This window comes from Phyllopteryx taeniolatus, chromosome 6 (assembly GCF_024500385.1).
Source record: "Phyllopteryx taeniolatus isolate TA_2022b chromosome 6, UOR_Ptae_1.2, whole genome shotgun sequence".
Lineage (NCBI taxonomy): Eukaryota > Metazoa > Chordata > Actinopteri > Syngnathiformes > Syngnathidae > Phyllopteryx > Phyllopteryx taeniolatus.
This window is the reverse complement of record NC_084507.1, coordinates 5016900-5034450: the sequence shown is the minus strand read 5'-3', so window position 1 is coordinate 5034450 and position 17551 is coordinate 5016900. Positions and strand designations below refer to the sequence as shown.

The 17551-nt window shown below is 42.5% G+C and overlaps 1 protein-coding gene across 2 annotated transcripts; it reads left to right on the top strand.

The window, feature by feature from the left end:
* The first annotated feature begins 603 nt into the window (after positions 1-603).
* Positions 604-17270, top strand: faxcb (failed axon connections homolog, metaxin like GST domain containing b). 2 transcript variants are annotated; one of them, XM_061775748.1, is made up of 7 exons: positions 604-859; positions 2392-2513; positions 4722-4857; positions 5235-5431; positions 11964-12181; positions 12980-13096; positions 14253-17270. In XM_061775748.1, the coding sequence occupies exons 1-7, from the start codon at positions 806-808 to the stop codon at positions 14573-14575; spliced, it is 1167 nt and encodes a 388-aa protein (XP_061631732.1). In that variant the 5' UTR covers positions 604-805; the 3' UTR covers positions 14576-17270. The 2 variants fall into 2 exon arrangements, with proteins under 2 accessions (XP_061631732.1, XP_061631731.1); XM_061775747.1 differs by lacking the exon at positions 604-859 and having other exon boundaries at positions 1908-2513.
* Positions 17271-17551: the final 281 nt, after the last annotated feature.

The following is a 17551-nucleotide window of genomic DNA, read 5'->3' as shown; positions in this document are numbered from 1 at the left end:
CAGTTCTGAGGACCCGTGTTTAATCCTCGGCCCCGCCTGTGTGGAGTTTGCATGTTCTCCCCGTGCCTGCGTGGGTTTTCTCCGGGCACTCCGGTTTCCTCCCACATCTCAAAAACATGCATTAATTGGAGACTCTAAATTGCCTGTAGGTGTGAACGTGAGTGTGGATGGTTGTTTGTTTGTGTGTGCCCTGCGATTGGCTGGCAACCAGTTCAGGGTGTACCCCGCCTCCTGCCCGATGACAGCTGGGATAGGCTCCAGCATGCCCGCGACCCTAGTGAGGAGAAGCGGCTCAGAAAATGGATGGATGGATGGATGGCTACATTTGTTTTTAGAGGGGGGAAAAAAATGTCATGTTTGAGAATAAAGTCATAATCTTCAAAGGTCTATTTAGTCATGATAAAATCTTACGAGAATAAAGTTGTATTTAACCAAGAGAAATTTTTAATGTTATGAGATTGATTATAAAATGTAACAAGCGTGATGACGTAACATGTTAACAAGAAAGAATGAATTTAAAACAAAGTTTGGCCACCCCACAGGCGGCTTGGCCTCCCACCTTCGAGTCCTCCTGCGCGCGCACCCAAGCCGAGTTCGGGAGCCTGTAAATTGCGGTACTGGTGGCGCACGGACGGACGCAGATCATCCGGCTGCTCTCCTTTAAAGGTGATCTTGTTATTGATGTGGACACGTGGCCACCTGTTGGCAGTCCCGATGTCGGAAGGATCTTGACGAAATCTTCTTTGAGCAAGTTGTTCGCGGCCATCTGGAGGCATGCCCGGCCAACATTGTCCGACAACACGCGATGGTCGGCGGCTTCAACACGAATTACCTGCTGCGCTTCCGCGTTTGCTCCGGAGTGAGTACAGTAGGAGACTTTATTCTCTTGGGATGACTTTTATATGCGTTGAACACGTCGACCAGCAAGAAGCTCAAATGTTGATTCGTGCGAGGAACATTCGCTGCCTGTAGAATGCGACCTTGAAGCGATTTAACTGTAGTCAAGTCATGTCACATGATGTCACATGATGTCTCATGTAGATAAATAAAAGTAGCACTGCAAACTACAATGGCTCTCTCTATTGTACAGTTTAAATATATACATATATATATATAAACTTATTTACATCCACTTTATTCACAATTTACAAGAAAACTATTTAGAACATACAACGCTCGTGGGATGGAACTAAAAATGATATGCAGTCGAAGTACATTTATATTTATGGTGGCCACTTGTCTCAGTGGTTCGTCAGGGTGGGGTCGCTCCTCAACTCCGGCAGACAATAGGCCGGCTGTGTTAAGTTACAACTATTTCCTACACTGAGACCGGCCCTCAACTATAGTTTGCCAAAATTAAAGTAATGCAGCCCAAACGTAATATCTATCTTTCCATCCGTTTTATATATATACAGCACTTATCCTGTTCAGGGTCATGAGAGCTGGAGCCTATTTTAGCCGACATTCAAGTCAAATTCAGACTACACCCCGGACTGGTCGCTGGTCAATCGCAGAGCACAACGAGATTTGACAGCGATTTCCGCTCACATTCACACATTGGCTGAGTGAGAAGTGAACCCACACCGCCTGAACCAAAGTCAGGGCGAGTGCATCACTACACAGCCGGTGACTCTATTTATATTAGGGCAGGCAATTTTACATTATATTGTAGTACGAATACTTGGTCACTGTCCTTGGGTACTTGAGTCGATTGTGACAAAGCCTAGCTCTTTATATTTGCCCGTGAAGTGATTATAAAGTTGAATCTAAAATGCATACAAGGGTTTGCAAATCAAACTGCAACCTGGATTTTGTTGTTCATCTCAAACGTGTTCATTTGAGCGCTCTACTAGTCCAGGGATTAGCAACTTCTGTGCTGTGAGAGATCATCGATTGACCTGGAAATGATCTATTTACTACAAATACTGTATCTGTGCTCGCGGGAAACAGCGCCCGAGTCAATGTCAGCACACGTATAGGATTTATTTTGAAACACGTGTTCCGGAAGTGAGGCTGCTGTACTTCCCCGGAACTCGACGATGACAGACGCGTCAAATGAAAGTGAACTTGGAGGTGGGGGGCTTAGCATCTTCGTCCTGGGGAGGGGGAATCGAGCTGTTTACTCCTTATAGTTTTGTGGAACTATACTAGTCCCCCGCGGCACCATGCCGTAGACCGGACCGGCTCGTACATGCAGCCTAGCAGGGAGCCGAGCGCCGAGGAAGAGGGCTGCGTGTGACCGACGGAGGGAGGATGTACTGGGCTACTGGCTTCGCCTCTTCCCGGCCGTGCGTGGTGGATCTGGGCCGGAATCACAGCCTCCCCCTCGGGCTGTGTGTGTCCGAGCAGCCGCAGTCGTTGTATGGATACATCATCGCCTTCCCTTTGCAGGACTACGGCGGCATCATGACGGCTCTGGCCTCGGACTCCTGGTGGAAGAAGACCCTCTACATCACCGGGGGGGCCCTCCTGGCCGCTGCAGCCTACTTGCTGCACGAGCTGCTTGCCATCAGGTAGGCTCGTCTTTTTCCCCTCATAAAAACTCTGGTCCAAGCTTGTCCCCGAGGCTTCAGCGTCCACTTCCTCTTTCCAAGGGCACGTCTCAACAAGCGAGGGGGGTAAATGTATATTTCGATCATAATGAAGTCACGCGTCTGCTCGTGTGCCAGCTCCCGTGTCCGCCCCCGTCGGCACCCGAGCGTGACTAAAACCGAAGTGGTCCAAGGGCCGACCTTTAATGAACCCCCACTGCTGCTCCTCAGCAGTCTACATCCCTCGAGATGTGAGCAGTCCTTGGCATGCCAAACGGATTAATGGACTATAGTTAAGTGTGCATGGCTGGCGATGGCAGGATTATTTCGGGCTAGGCCGGTACGGAGGTGTGAATACATCCTGTGTAAACAGTGGCTCTAACCTTAGTGCGCGAGCGCTGCCGCAGAATCACGTGCACCCCACTGAAGTCCAACCAGCATCATCTGCTTGGGACACGTGACGTCATTTTGGTGTAATGCAGTTGTTGTTGTTGTTGTTGTTGTTGTTGTTATAAATCTAATGTATGGGGGTCTTAAATGATCACACATCCTTAGATCTGTGAACATAAACGCTGCGACGCTTGTGACTGCTCGACGAACAGTTTCAGCACCACAGGGCAGTGGACAGAGACACAAAGGCGGCCTGGTCGCCTCACGTGATTTTATCAGAGCCACTAACCGGCCTATCGTATCAGAACCGGCCCGAGCCTCCATGGGGCCCTGAACAAAATTAGATTTCATTGAGTGCGGTTCCCCTTGAGGGAGTGTAATGTGTTGAAGAAACTGAAAAGCAAAAACAAAACACACTACTGGGGTTGATTTACACAACAAGTGGTACGGCATTGGGATACTGAATATCATCTAGGCATTAAAAATAATCATAATAATCATAAAGTAAATAAATAAAAAGAACAGGAACAGTAACACAAGTGACGTTTGGTGCAAAAACCAATAAAGCTATATAAATGTATCTTGACTAAAAATATACGAAGACGGCGTATGAAAAAACCCCAATAAAATGTCAAGCAAATACTTAAACAATTATGTAACTGAACAGAACCTGAACTAAGGGGACACAAATGGTTTAAAAAATAAATGTCGTTGAATAATTAGTTCTATAAAAATATGCAAAAGCTTTCGTGAAAAAAAACAATCAAAATAAACCTTCATCCAAACATGTTCCTCTGTTCTTCCTCAATACTACTACAAAAATAAATAAAATTCAATTAAAAAGCGTTTATATTTATTTTGATTGTGTGTTTCCCCCCCTCAGTATTAATTGTAAAACGTTGTGATTCTGTATTTTTGTATGTATCACTGTACTGTATTTTAACTACTTGAAGCACTTTGCGAGTCCTCTCTGTGAAAACTAATATATTAATACAACTTAGGTCAATGCCAGGTCGCCCTTGACTGACAATTTGTGTTCTTGCATTGCACCACACTGAGAGCCGTTTCTAATATTTTGGGTACCTTATGTCAGTATAAGAGACTCCTCCTCATTGTGATGGAGTGCAGTTGTATACCACTGCTGTTGCCACACAGCTAGACTAATATGGAAAGAATTGGATCAGAATGGAGTCATCTGTGGTATAAGTAGTTGTTAACTTGTCTGACTTTGGCGCAGGCAGAGTGGGTTCAATTCCCACTAGTGTCAGTGTCAGTGCGACTGTTGTCTGTGTCAACATGTCCCCTGTGGTGACCAGTCCAGCGTGTAGTCTGCCTTTCCCCTTAAGTCAGCTGGCATAAGATCCAGCTCCCTGTGCACCCTTGAACAGGATAAGTGGTATACAAAATGGATACATTTTTTGTTAGTTAGCATTTGATTCCATGATACTGTATGTCCAAAGGGACTTTGATCTGTGATGAAAACAAAACTAATAAAACAACCAAATCGCACAGCATGACTGAAACAGCATCCAAGCGCATTAAAAGTGAGTACATGATTTGTGCACAGTGTATGACTGCATCTTTCGAGAGGGACCGGAAATGTCCAGCTGTTCGTGAAAACAGTGTGAGGACTCAGTCAGTCAAGGATTGATCGGTTTACAGATTAAACTGATTTGGTTTGATTTTACAGAGTGAGCGACCATATTATGTAGAGACAAAAAGTACCAGACGAGATCCATTTAAAAACAAAATTCTCTCTCTCTGGGTGTGTGTGTGTGTGTGTGTGTGTGTGCTGTGCAGGAAGGAGCAGGAGCTGGACTCTAAAGACGCCATCATCCTCCATCAGTTCTCCAGACCAAAGAATGGTGTCCCTAGCCTCTCACCTTTCTGCCTCAAAATAGAGACTTATCTGAGAATGGTGGACCTGCCCTATCAGGTAAGTGCTGGCCTTTTGGGTTCTTGTGAGCAACGAGCCTGGAAATCATGATGACTCTTTCCTGTTTTTAAGCAATTATATTTACTGTATTTATGTGAAATATTCTTCCGTTACACAGCACAGTGAGCTAGTGGTTAGCACATCTGCATCACAGTTTTGAGGTTGAGGGTTCGAATCTCGGCCTTCCTGTGTGGAGTTTGCATGTTCTCCCTGTGCGTTTCTCCAGGTACTCCGGCTTCCTCCCTCATTCCAAAAAACATGCATGTTAGGTTAATTGAAGACGATAAATTGTCCATAGGTGCGAGTCTGAATGATGAGGACAAGCGCTATAGAAAATGGATGGATGGATTCTTACACGATGCTGTGTTTCTCCCTAGAACTATTTTGATGGGAAGCTGTCACCACAGGGCAAAATGCCTTGGCTGGAGTACAACTATGAACAGGTCTCAGGGTCAGAGTTCATCGTAGACTTCCTGGAAGAGAAACTGGGAGTCAACCTCAACCACAACCTCACACAAGAGGAGCGAGCCGTCTCTCGAGCTGTCACCAAAATGGTTGAAGAACATCTATACTGGTAAGGTGCTCCATGTAGTTTTGCAGCTTTGGAGATGACTTTTATCTGGCCATGTCATATAATCACCAGTCACAACATTAGGTGAGAGCAACGTTTGAAGAGAAGGTCCCGACTCATCCATCCATCCATCCATCCATTTTCTGAGCCGCTTCTCCTCACTAGGGTCGCGGGCGTGCTGGAGCCTATCCCAGCTGTCATCGGGCAGGAGGCGGGGTACACCCTGAACTGGTTGCCAGCCAATCGCAGGGCACATAGGAACAAACAACCATTCGCGCTCACAGTCATGCCTACGGGCAATTTAGAGTCTCCAATTCATGCATGTTTTTGGGATGTGGGAGGAAACCGGAGTACCCAGAGAAAACCCACGCAGGCACGGGGAGAACATGCAAACTCCACACAGGCGGGGCCGGGGATTGAACCCGGGTCCTCAGAACTGTGAGGCTGACGCTCTAACCAGTCGGCCACCGTGCCGCCGGTCCCGACTCATAAACATACTAATTTGTACAACTAAACAAATAGCAGGAACTTCAGTGCCACTGAACAGCTGCATTTCTGATGATGACTTTGTTTGTGTTTTGACAGTATTTTGTTTTCTGTAATACCGGAATGCGCACACTCGCCAGCAAGATCCAGCCCACTGTTACACACGAGATTGAAGAGCCTCATTTAAGAATTATGCATGCATCAATTATGCATATATATGAATATAATGAGATGATTATACATTTATATGGCTGCAGTCATAAAGGCCCTCTGAGGAAAACCACAACTACAATGTAGCCCATGACAAAAATGAGTTTGACACCTCTACCTTAGAGGTTCCGCTGTATTAATTTATTTTATTTGTTTTTGTAGCTGTTTATTATTGTGGTATGTAGAAGTCCATAATGTAATAACAGCCCATGAAGTAATACGTTTGACCTTTTTAAAATGTAATAGGCCCATAATATAATAACTGGCCAATAATTTAATAAAAGTCCTGAACCTACAATGTAATACACTTTGGCCAGTAACGTAATAGCTTATTATGCTATTGGCTGATTATTAAATTAATTTGCCTGGTTAAGAAAACAAAAAAAAAAAAAAAACATTCTTTGCAAATGTAATAATTGAGTCTATAACGTAATGCTAAATTATGTTATGAGCCTGTTACGTTTTAAAAAGGGCGAATGTATTGCATTATGGGCCGTTAATACAATATGTGCCAGTATTCGATTTTGGGCTTCTACAAGAGAAACCCATAATGTAACAATGCCCCTAACGTAATCATGGCACAAAATGATTGAAAATTGCTCCCACCATATTCATTTTGATGCGAAGAGCGAGAAAAGGTGACAAGATTAACTGTTTAACTAGCGAAGCTGTGGGTGATTGACGGTGGTGGTGGGGCGGGGGGAGCGCTTACTTACGTGACGCCAGCCGTGCAGCGCGTTAAACCAGCTCACAGTCCGGATTCCCGACGAAGTTAAGTAAGTAAGTCTAATTGAAGACTCTAAATTGCCCGTAGGTGTGAATGTGAGTGTGAATGGTTGTTTGAATTGCAGGGCACATAGAGGTAACATTTAATTCTTTCAAGCACTCATTGTTGGTCTTTGGTTGTAGCAGTTGTGCATCATGGTTTCAGACTATTTGCATCTCCCTATTCATATTGAAGGAAATATTGTACTGCCAAAACGATAACAAGAAGAAGGCTCGTGAAACACATAAGGATGTGCAGTAGCGTTCCAGTGGTGAGTCACTCCACCTTGTCTGGGTGAGAAAGAGATCACTTCTCAGAACTCACTTTCCTGCCTCAAGCCTTGAGTGTTTTTCTATTACCTAAAAGCTCCATTGACTGACACACACGCACGCACGCACGCACGCACACACACACACGCATACCTCACTGTGTATTTTGCCCATGACATGCTGAGATCATCAAAAAGCATTAATTTCCATCCACCGAGGTCAGTGATGTAAGCCACATTACTCGATGCCTCGCGCTCGTCGAATGTTTCCTCGCCGTGCTCTGTCTACGCTGTGCCACGTTGAGACTTCCATGCTCACTTCCTGTATTAAATATTAATGTCAGGGAAGGGCAGTGCAGTGGCATGTTGCTGTTTGTGTAGCTGGTTTCAGGTTAGGAAGAGCCTCGAAAAAGGTCACAGAAGACTGAACAACTAGCAACCATACGACCACACAACATCATCATGCGACATCCTCTACTGTGTGTCTTTCTTTAAATTGTAGGAGGAATATATGAATGACTCAAAGGTAAAAAAATAAAAAAAAACTAACAAAACAAATGAGACCAAGATAAATCATTTCAAAACGTTTTCCACTGTTTATGCGACCTATAATCTGTGCAACTCAAATGAAAAAAAAACCCAAAACAAAACCTGAAATCTTATACTTGTAGAAAGGGAAAGTAAAAATGAACAACTGAGATGCTGTAGTTACACAAGTGTGCACATCCTCTTATAACTTGTGACGTGGTTGTGTTCAGAATTAACTGATCACATTCAAACTCGTGTAAAACGGGAGTCAGCGCACACCTTTAAAGTGCCGCTGATTAACCCCAAATTAAGTGTAGATGTTCTAGTAGTTTTTTCCTGACATTTTTGTAGTGTTACAGCACAAGCTATGGTCTGCATCGTCATCATCACACCAGTACTACTGTTATAACTTTTTGCTTTGTCACCAATAACACCAAGCTGAGATTTAGACTGTTTTAACTGCTTATCATATGTTGACCTAAAGCATATTAAATTGATTTCAGCTTGTTATATAAGCTCAAGTTGAAGGGGGCCCACCTTTTACTTTCATTTTTCTGTTTGTGGCACTCTGTGGAAAAATTTGTACAACCTTGATTTAACATACAACCCCAATACCAATTAAGTTGGGACATTGTGTTAAACAAAAATAAAAAACAGAATACAATGGTTTGCAAATCATGTTCGAACTATATTTAATTGAATACACTACAAAGACAAGATATTTAATCTTCAAACTGATAAACTTTATTGTTTTGAGCAAATAATCATTAACTCAGAATTTTATGGCTGCAACACGTTCCAAAAAAGCTGGGACAGGTGGCCAAAAAGACTGAGAAAGTTGAGGAATGCTCATCAAACACCTGTTTGGAACATCCCACAGGTGAACAGGCGAATTGAGAAAAGGTGAGTGCCATTATTGGGTATAAAAGGAGCTTCCCTGAATTGCTCAGTCATTCACACACAAAGATGGGGCGAAGTTCACCTCTTTGTGACCAAGTGTGTGAGAAAAAAGTCGAACGGTTTAAGGACAATGTTCCTCAACGTACAATTGCAAGGAATTTAGGGATTTCATCATCTCCGGTCCATAATATCATCAAAAGATTCAGAGAATCTGGAGAAATCACTGCATGTAAGCGGCAAGGCCCAAAACAAACATTGAATACCCGTGACCTTCGATCCTTCAGGCGGCACTGCATCAAAAACCGACATCAATGTGGAAAGGATATCACCACATGTGTTCAGAAACACTTCAGAAAACCAGTGTCAGTAAATACAGTTCGGCGCTACATCCGTAAGTGCAACTTGAAACTCTACTATGCAAAGCAAAACCATTTATCAACAACACCCAGAAACGCCGCCAGCTTCTCTGGGCCCGAGCTCATCTGAGATGGACTGATGAAAAGTGTTCTGTGGTCCAACGAGTCCACATTTCAAATTGTTTTTGGAAATTGTGGGCGTCGTGTCCTCCGGGCCAAAGAGGAAAAGAACCATCCGGACTGTTATGGACGCAAAGTTCAAAAGCCAGCATCTGTGATGGTATGGGGCTGTGTTAGTGCCAATGGCATGGGTAACTTACACATATGTGAAGGCAGCATTAATGCTGAAAGGTACATACAGGTTTTGAAGAAACATATGCTGCCATCCAAGCAGCATCTTTTTCATGGATGCCCCTTCTTATTTCAGTAAGACAATGCCAAACCACATTCTGCACGTGTTACAACAGCGTCGCTTCGTAGTAAAAGAGTGCGGGTACTAGACTGGCCTGTCTGCAGTCCAGACCTGTCTCCCGTTGAAAATGGTTGGCGCATTATGCAGCGTAAAATACAACAACGGAGACCCCGGACTGTTGAACAGCTGAAGCTCCACATCAGGCAAGAATAGGAAAGAATTCCACCTACAAAGCTTCAACAATTAGTGTCCTCAGTTCCCAAAGGTTTATTGAATGTTGTTAAAAGAAAAGGTGATGTAACACAGTGGTAAACATGACCCTGTCCCAGCTTTTTTGGAACGTGTTGCAGCCATAAAATTCTAAGTGAATGATTATTTGCTAAAAACAATAAAGTTTATCAGTTTGAACATTAAACATCTTGTCTTTGTAGTGGATTCAATTAAATATAGGTTGAACATGATTTGCAAATCATTGTATTCTGTTTTTATTTATGTTTAACACAACGTCCCAACTTCATTGGAATTGGGGTTGTATAAAGGGAGAGATTTTTTAATTGAAAGATGAGACCACAACTTCATTTGAAGTCAATGTCAGTGTCAAACGCACTCTGTGTTGATGTTTCCTGTTCGGGAAATGTTTGCATTCTTGTGTCATTGTATTGGCATATTAGTTGGATTATTAACTACATTACCAAATGCAAATCATGACTCTACTAATGGCTGTTAATTTGAGGGGACGGCTGACTAGGGTTTGTTTTTTCTGGGCTTAAAATATATCTGGGGAACTTCAGACATTCAAAGACATTGCACACTTTTATTGAATCGAATGCAGTAAAGGTCATCTTTATTTTTTCCATCAAGCAACATTCAAGTGAACATAAATATCCATATTCCCTATAATATTCTCTGTTGCTGGTTGATTTATTGCCGTATTTTTTTTAACTAGGTAAAATGTAACTACAATAGATCAAATATTGTATCTTCAGCCCAATATCATCAACACATACTTGAGTGAGTGTGGTCTGATGGCCCAAATACATTAGAAAGGCTGAAATACTTCTCCTGTAACATGCTTGATTTTGGAAATTATCAGCGCATGTGATCGAGGAACAACTGATTATTTCTTCAATTTGGGTGTTGCAACCAAGATCATTCTGCAACTTTTTGTTTTTTTGTTTTTACAAACCCGTCATTTCCAAATTTCATTTCTTTTTAATTCCCCCAAATTCTCTTACAGTATATTCCAATTAATTCCCATGGGAAGATCTTTGAGAACTGCTTCAATTATTTATGACTGAGGAAGTAATACTGTCTTGACTTGCGTTTGTTAGTTTCTTTGTTTCTGCAGCAGGATTATAGAAAATCTACTTAAGGGATTTTTTCCAAATCTTTGTTGAGAGATGAAATAGGGACCAAGGAAGATGAGCCCATTATTTCTTGGAAACATTCATATCTGTGAAGGTATACAATTGGGTGCACATTCCACTCAGAGTGCTTCAGCCTGTTTTAGCCTTTTTAATGAATTAGATGAAGGAGTAGAAAAACAACCCTTCTACCCCCACTGCCCCCTTCAGCTAAATCCCTTTTAATATTTTGGTCATCTGACTAGCCCTCATATGGGCTTTTCAAATCTGCAAACAAACAACAGCATTTGCTCTCAGGGCTGAAGATAAGAAACAGAAATGGTGGGCGGCCCCTGTATAGTCACCAGCCCCACCTGTAAAATAAGCCTGATCTTTTCTCCAATTTCCATTGAGGGAAGCAGAAGACAACAAGCAGAAGACCAGACTCTTCTTTACAGTCTTATCATGACTATCCTGACTGGTCTACCTAGAATGATGCCATCGTATGTCTAGTCCCACAGTTGGACTGAACTAAAAGGTCAGTCTCTAATCTGTTTATCCAGAGACAAGGTGAGGAAGTGTAAGTGTGTTAATTAATAGAGACTTAATCTTGTTAGTGTCTGCACGCAGGAGCACTATTCAGGATTTTGGGGCACCGTGAAAAAACTCATTTGGACCCCTCCACATCCATGCAGCAAATTGAAAATAGTATTTTAGATTGGCCCTCTCAGTCATGCACACCCATCCCTGCTTCACAGCATCCTAGTCAGCATTTAAGTAGCAAGTTGGGCAGGTGCTAAAATCGACCAACGTTTCGTGTCCACAGTTGGTCTTCCAACTGGAAAGAACATTTTCCCTTTCTTGGATTGATGGTTAATTGAGGTAAAGCATGCAGACAGCCGGGTGCATATGGTGATGGTGCAAATGATGGGCTCATATCTGTGAGGAAGGGAATGAGTAACATGTCGATCAAGCTGTGTGAGGGGCGTCATGGCACATTAAATGGTTGCTTCAAATGAGGAAATCAATCTGAAGAGACATGCTCATTGCACTTTGCTGTGGTTTCCAGCGTGTCTCGCTACATCTGCGCCACAGAGAGAACACGGGATGCTCAACATTTTCATGGAGTATACAAACTATCCTATATAAATGCAGTATTTCTGAGTTTACGTGTGTGTGTGTGTGTGCATTATTAATGGCATGTTATATAAAACCTGGCCAATGCACTATTAATTTGTAACATTGTGGATGTCATGTTTCATGCAGGACGATCGCCTATTGTCAGTGGGTGGACAACTTGGAGGAAACCCAGAAGCTCCTGGCAATGAGTGGCCCTCTTAGCGACACACTAAAATGGCTGCTGAGCCGCCTGAACGGCAGCGTGGTACGCAGGGAGATGTACGGCCACGGCATCGGTCGCTTCTCAAAGGAGGAAGTGTACGCCTTGATGGAGAAGGACATGAGGACGCTGGCCACCCTGCTGGGTAGGAGGGACTATTTCGCTTTTTGGTCTAATGCAATTATGGTTTATTACATTCAAATGGTAATCTTGAATCAATGAAGAACCACTACATAATGCAAGTAGAATGTTATTTTGTATGCCTGCCGGACATTCGCTGACGTTTGATTTGAGGACATACTGCAGTCTGCAGAGGTTGCAAAACTACTCACACTCTGTACTTAAGTAGAAGTACAAATATTTGTGTAAAAATAAAAAGTCTCAGGTAAAAGTAGAAGTACTGATTCAACTCTGACTATGAAATGTATAGTGGCCGAGACAGGTCACAACAATTGCAAACACCACAACACAACAACAACCCACAACGGAAATGTAAACACCACAATACATTAAAACAACAACACAGCGACATTAAAGTTGAATCAATGAGGCAAAAAAAAAAAAAAAAGCCTTGTACAATTGACCCACCATAGAGAAGAGTGTTTTTAAAAAGCCTGCCACATTTGAATGAATCTAAAAATCACCATCTATGTAAAATAAGGCTCTGAAATCAGCAAAAATAAGGCTCGCCCTTGAGCTGCAGGACTGTGTGGGCGTGTTCGTTGAAGGCGCTGCTCGTTGAAGGCATCATCTCGCCTGCTAGCCCGTTAGCTCGCGGGCTAACTAACATAATAAACAATTACCTTTCCCTTAAGTGTCTCTATTGTGTGGATCTACGCACAAATGCCACCTCCTATCTTTAATGACTTAGTTCTGTAGAAGAAACTCTAAAATCTCTTTGCTTTGAGAGTTTAAATACAATTGTCTCCTCTGCACACTACAGGAGATAAAAAATACTTTATGGGCTCCAAGATATCCACATTAGATGCAACAGTGTTTGGACATCTTGCTCAGGCCATGTGGACTCTGCCTGGTACGCGGCCAGAACAACTCATGAAAGGTTTGTGTAATATCATATTTTTTAAAAAGAAAGACATACGTCTGGATTAATTTTCACAAATAAATACCAAGCTGTGCACATTTTCCCTTTTGTATTTTCAAACCCTGTACAGTGGAACCTCGATAGAACGGACTAATAAGGGCGGGAGGTCGTCCGCTATAGCCGGTTGTCCTTTACATTGAAGCCATTTTTTTTTGGAGGCGATATGCACCCATATTATTGTACAGTACAAAATTATTGTTTAGTATTTTTTTGTGTGGCCTAAAACACCTAGAAAAGTACAAAGTTATTGTGAATAGATATTAAAAAAAAAATGATTGAAAATGTTTGAAAATTTCACAATTTATCCACACTTACCACGTCTTAGTGACATTGTTGATGTACAGTACTCAACATAGGCGAGTCGCTTTCATGAGCCGCGAGGAATTCATGTGCTTCCTCGTTCTAAATCAATTGCCAAAGGCGAACGGCTTGACAAAAAAAATGTTACTGTACCAAAAACAGCATGTTCCAGACTCCAAAGACTTTTGTATTCCTCATGCTGCTCTCTCTCTCTCTCTCTCTCTCTCTTTCTCTCTCTCTCTCTCTCTCTCTCTCTCTCTCTCTCTCTCTCTCTCAGTGCAGAGAGCACTGCTCTATGGCACAATACACAATAGCTATAACCAACATCACATAGCCACCACGTCAATGACCACATTCAACATTGGCCACCACGTAGGCACGGGAGGCACACCTTCAAAAGATGATCTGGTGATCTTCCAGACTCCGTCTCTTAGCTGTCTCACTCTGCCCACAAAGTGTAGAGAATTTCCCCCCGTTTTCTCGAGAGCATTGCTTTCAGTCAGGAGGTGCGTGGGTACTTTGCTCGACATATTAGCAAACTTTGCAAAGTGTGACGATAGTCGCTCAAGCATGATAAAATATTGCTCAAGCGGTGTTCAGGGGCGGAGCCAGGGGGTGGCCAGTGGTGCTGCGGCCACCCTAGACTGAATGCTGGCCACCTCACTGGCCACCCCCCACGTAAATCTAAAGATGCCGAAGATCTTTGCACAGCAGTGGGAATTTCCAATTTGACATATACTGTACCTTCTGTGTTTTTTTTACAACACTTGCTACAGCTCAGATCAGAGCTCATGTGATCTTGCTGTTCTCTTAGGGGAACTGATCAACTTAGCCATGTTCTGCGAGCGGATGCGAAGGAGGTTCTGGCCCGAATGGTTCGTGGAAGTGGAGGACCTTTACTACGACGGCGACAGCGAGAGCACCGGCGGCACGGCGTCTCCGACGGGTCTGCCGGACTTTGGGCTCTTCTCCAGGACTGACACTCTGGAGGAGAGCGACGCCAGCAGCCACTCGGCCAGACAAACGCACACGCACACACCCAACTCGGACCACTCGCTATTTGACTCGGATGTGGGCACGGGGTCGGACAATGAAATTCAGCTCAAGGAGGAAGCGATGCCTGACCTGGAGGTTTGACTGGAGAGTGGAGCAGCTGTCACCACAGCCCGCTGAGTTCCGAAGAACAGGATCACTGTTCCAACTCGGTCGTGAATACCCAACATGTTACAGCTTCCCTTAGGACAGAGTGGGTATTGAAATGCACAGTACGAAAAACTGAATCTCGAATTTCACATTTTACTGCCCAGTTTGTTCTTTCCCAAAATGTCACAAATGTCGGTGGCATTTTGTCTCTGCCTTATTTGTGTGATCTTGTAATACAGAAGAAGGTGTGCGAGATTAGCAACAAGTAAACAGCTCGGGTAGGTGCAGGTATATCGACCATTTTACCATTTGTCTTAAAGCTAAAAGTCATACAAACAAATGGAGATTGATCATGTGGCTGAAATGAATAGCTGTTTAGTTATTTCAGCTGTTTAGTTTTAGATATCATATTTTATCATGCTATTTCTTTTAGCCCTATATTCATGGAAAGACTACATATCAAATGTATACGCGTCTACATCAAACATCAGTCAGGATTTAATTCCTTTGCAGGCTGGTTGAATAGAAATCCATTGATCAGCATCTCTGTGACTGTTCCATTTTTCTTTTATTTGTTTTTAAAATTTAATTTTATTTGTTGAATTGGAGGTTGGCGGCACAGTGGACGACTGGTTAGCACATCTGCCTCACAGTTCTGAGGACCCGGGTTGTAATCCAGCCTCGCCTGTGTGGAGTTTGCCATGTTCTCCCCGTGCCTGTGTCACGCTACTCCAGTTTCTTCCCACTTCCCAAAAACATGCATGGTAGGTTGATTGAAGACTCGAAATTGCCCGTAGGTGTGAATGCGAGTACGAATGGTTGCTTGTTAAAATGTGCCCTGCAATTGGCTGGCGACCAATTCAGGGTGTACCCCGCCTCCCGCCCAGAGTCAGCTGGGATTGGCTCCAGCACGCCCGCGACCCTAGTGAGGATAAGCGGTACAAAAAATGGATGGATGGATGAATTGGAGCTTTTGGCCATTTACTTACTGTACATGATGTACAAACACAGTGGTTGTAGTTAATAGAAATGACCACCAGGTGGCAATAGCACCCTAGCCATTAATGAAGACCTGGAGTCAAAAGAACATTGTGGTTACCGGTCAGAAAATAGTCATACTCAGTGTTCATACTTAATATTTGCGTACTACTATTAAGTGCAGCTACAGTTCATAGTTAGTGTTTGATTCAAACAAATGATTGAAAGTCTGTGCTTTAGTTCACCAGTGCCACTTTGTTTTTCTTTATAAAAGATCTTACGTGTCAAATACATATATATTTTTATTATTCTTTTATTTATTGCTCTCAAAAAGAAATTATTTTTGCACTAGTGAAATTTTCTTTTCACCTTATTTTTATGTATGTGAAAGCTTGGGGGATATGATTCTATTTGAGTTGAAAAATGCTAAACAAATAGGTAGTAATAATAATGCATTTGATTTATGAAGCAGGTTTAAGTAGTGTTTGTGCAGTGAGGACACTGTGCTTCTAAAAGATGTTCTGTGTGGATGTGAATCTTACTGGTTGTGTGAGTGTCATCAACCAACCCGTTGATGGAGGAAGATTTCATTGGATGCGATCTAGCATACCAAATAGCTGATGTGAAAATAACGTGATAACTGGGAGGGGATTATAACAGGCTCATTTTGAATATTTGCGACATACTGTAAATGAAATGGTCGGTGTACCACTTTCTTTCTTGCTACATGCTCTGATTCGTCTTTTTATTTTATTTTTACTTTTGAATCCATATTTAGGGGCACTTTAAAATATACTGTCAACTTGAAAAAGAAAACAATGATTGGATATAAACCCTGCCGGCACTGAGGTACATTGCAAGATATTACAATTTCTTATACTTTTACAAAGTTGTGCAGTAATATCATTTTTCATTATCATGATGTATCACTATATCATTTTTGCCTTATTGGCTGGGAGACATCACATGGTTCCAGTGCCTCATCGTGAGGTGTGCTGAGGAAGATGCCCGATAACCTTTTTGTCAGCCTCTTTTCTATGTGTGAAGACACCTCACATGCATATTGGTATCATAACTCATTATGCTGTCCATGTTTAACTCCCATCAGCAACACATCCAGCTGCTAAAGGGAACAAAAACAGGTAAACACAATGAAGGATTTAGCAGTGGTGCATGTTGATGCCAATAACCGTCATTTAATGTTAACCATGTTCATTGGTATCACAAAAGCAGTAGGCTCACTGAAGTTGGACTGAGCGTAATCTCTAAACCTAGACATAAATCTTTGTGCATAGTGACAAACTACCCGAGATGATATCCCGTTCAAGAGTTGGACACAGAAAAACTTCTCTCATGTTTACTCCTTGAAACCCTTCCTTCAGTTGGACTGCTTTCTACCAAACCATTTAAAAAGTAAATGTCTCAAACCATCTCATCTATGCTGGTTTAATGTAAATATTGTATGTGTGACAAATTGTACCATGATGTATGTAGAGCAGACTGATTGATCACTCTGTGGCTGTGTAGTCAAAAAAAAAATGGGTCGACTGTCTTATTTCAATAAAGAGCGTTGACAATTTTAAATGTTTTTTTATTTTTTTAAGGGGACATGAAAAAAAATACTTTTTAATGTCTTGTATACAAATATGTGTCTCTGGAGTGCATGCAGCTCTATGAAGTGTGAAATTACCAAGTAAATCTTATCTGTTTATTTCTGGAAATGTGTTTGTGAGCGAACCATTATGAACCTTCCAAAAGTGGGGCCAATTAACAATATTCACCCACACACCAAGTTTCTCAGCCAATGACTCGGCAGCTGGGATGGCCAAAGTTCCAAAATTAAAGAAACTGTCAGGGTCGGGTTTGTTTTCGTGGTGTTGGAAGGTGAGACAAAACGTGGAGGACCCAAGTGCGGGGGAAGCAGGGAGGCCAGGCAGGAGTGCAGAAAAAAAAAAAAAAAAGATTTATTAAAAAAAAAAAAAAAACAGGCAA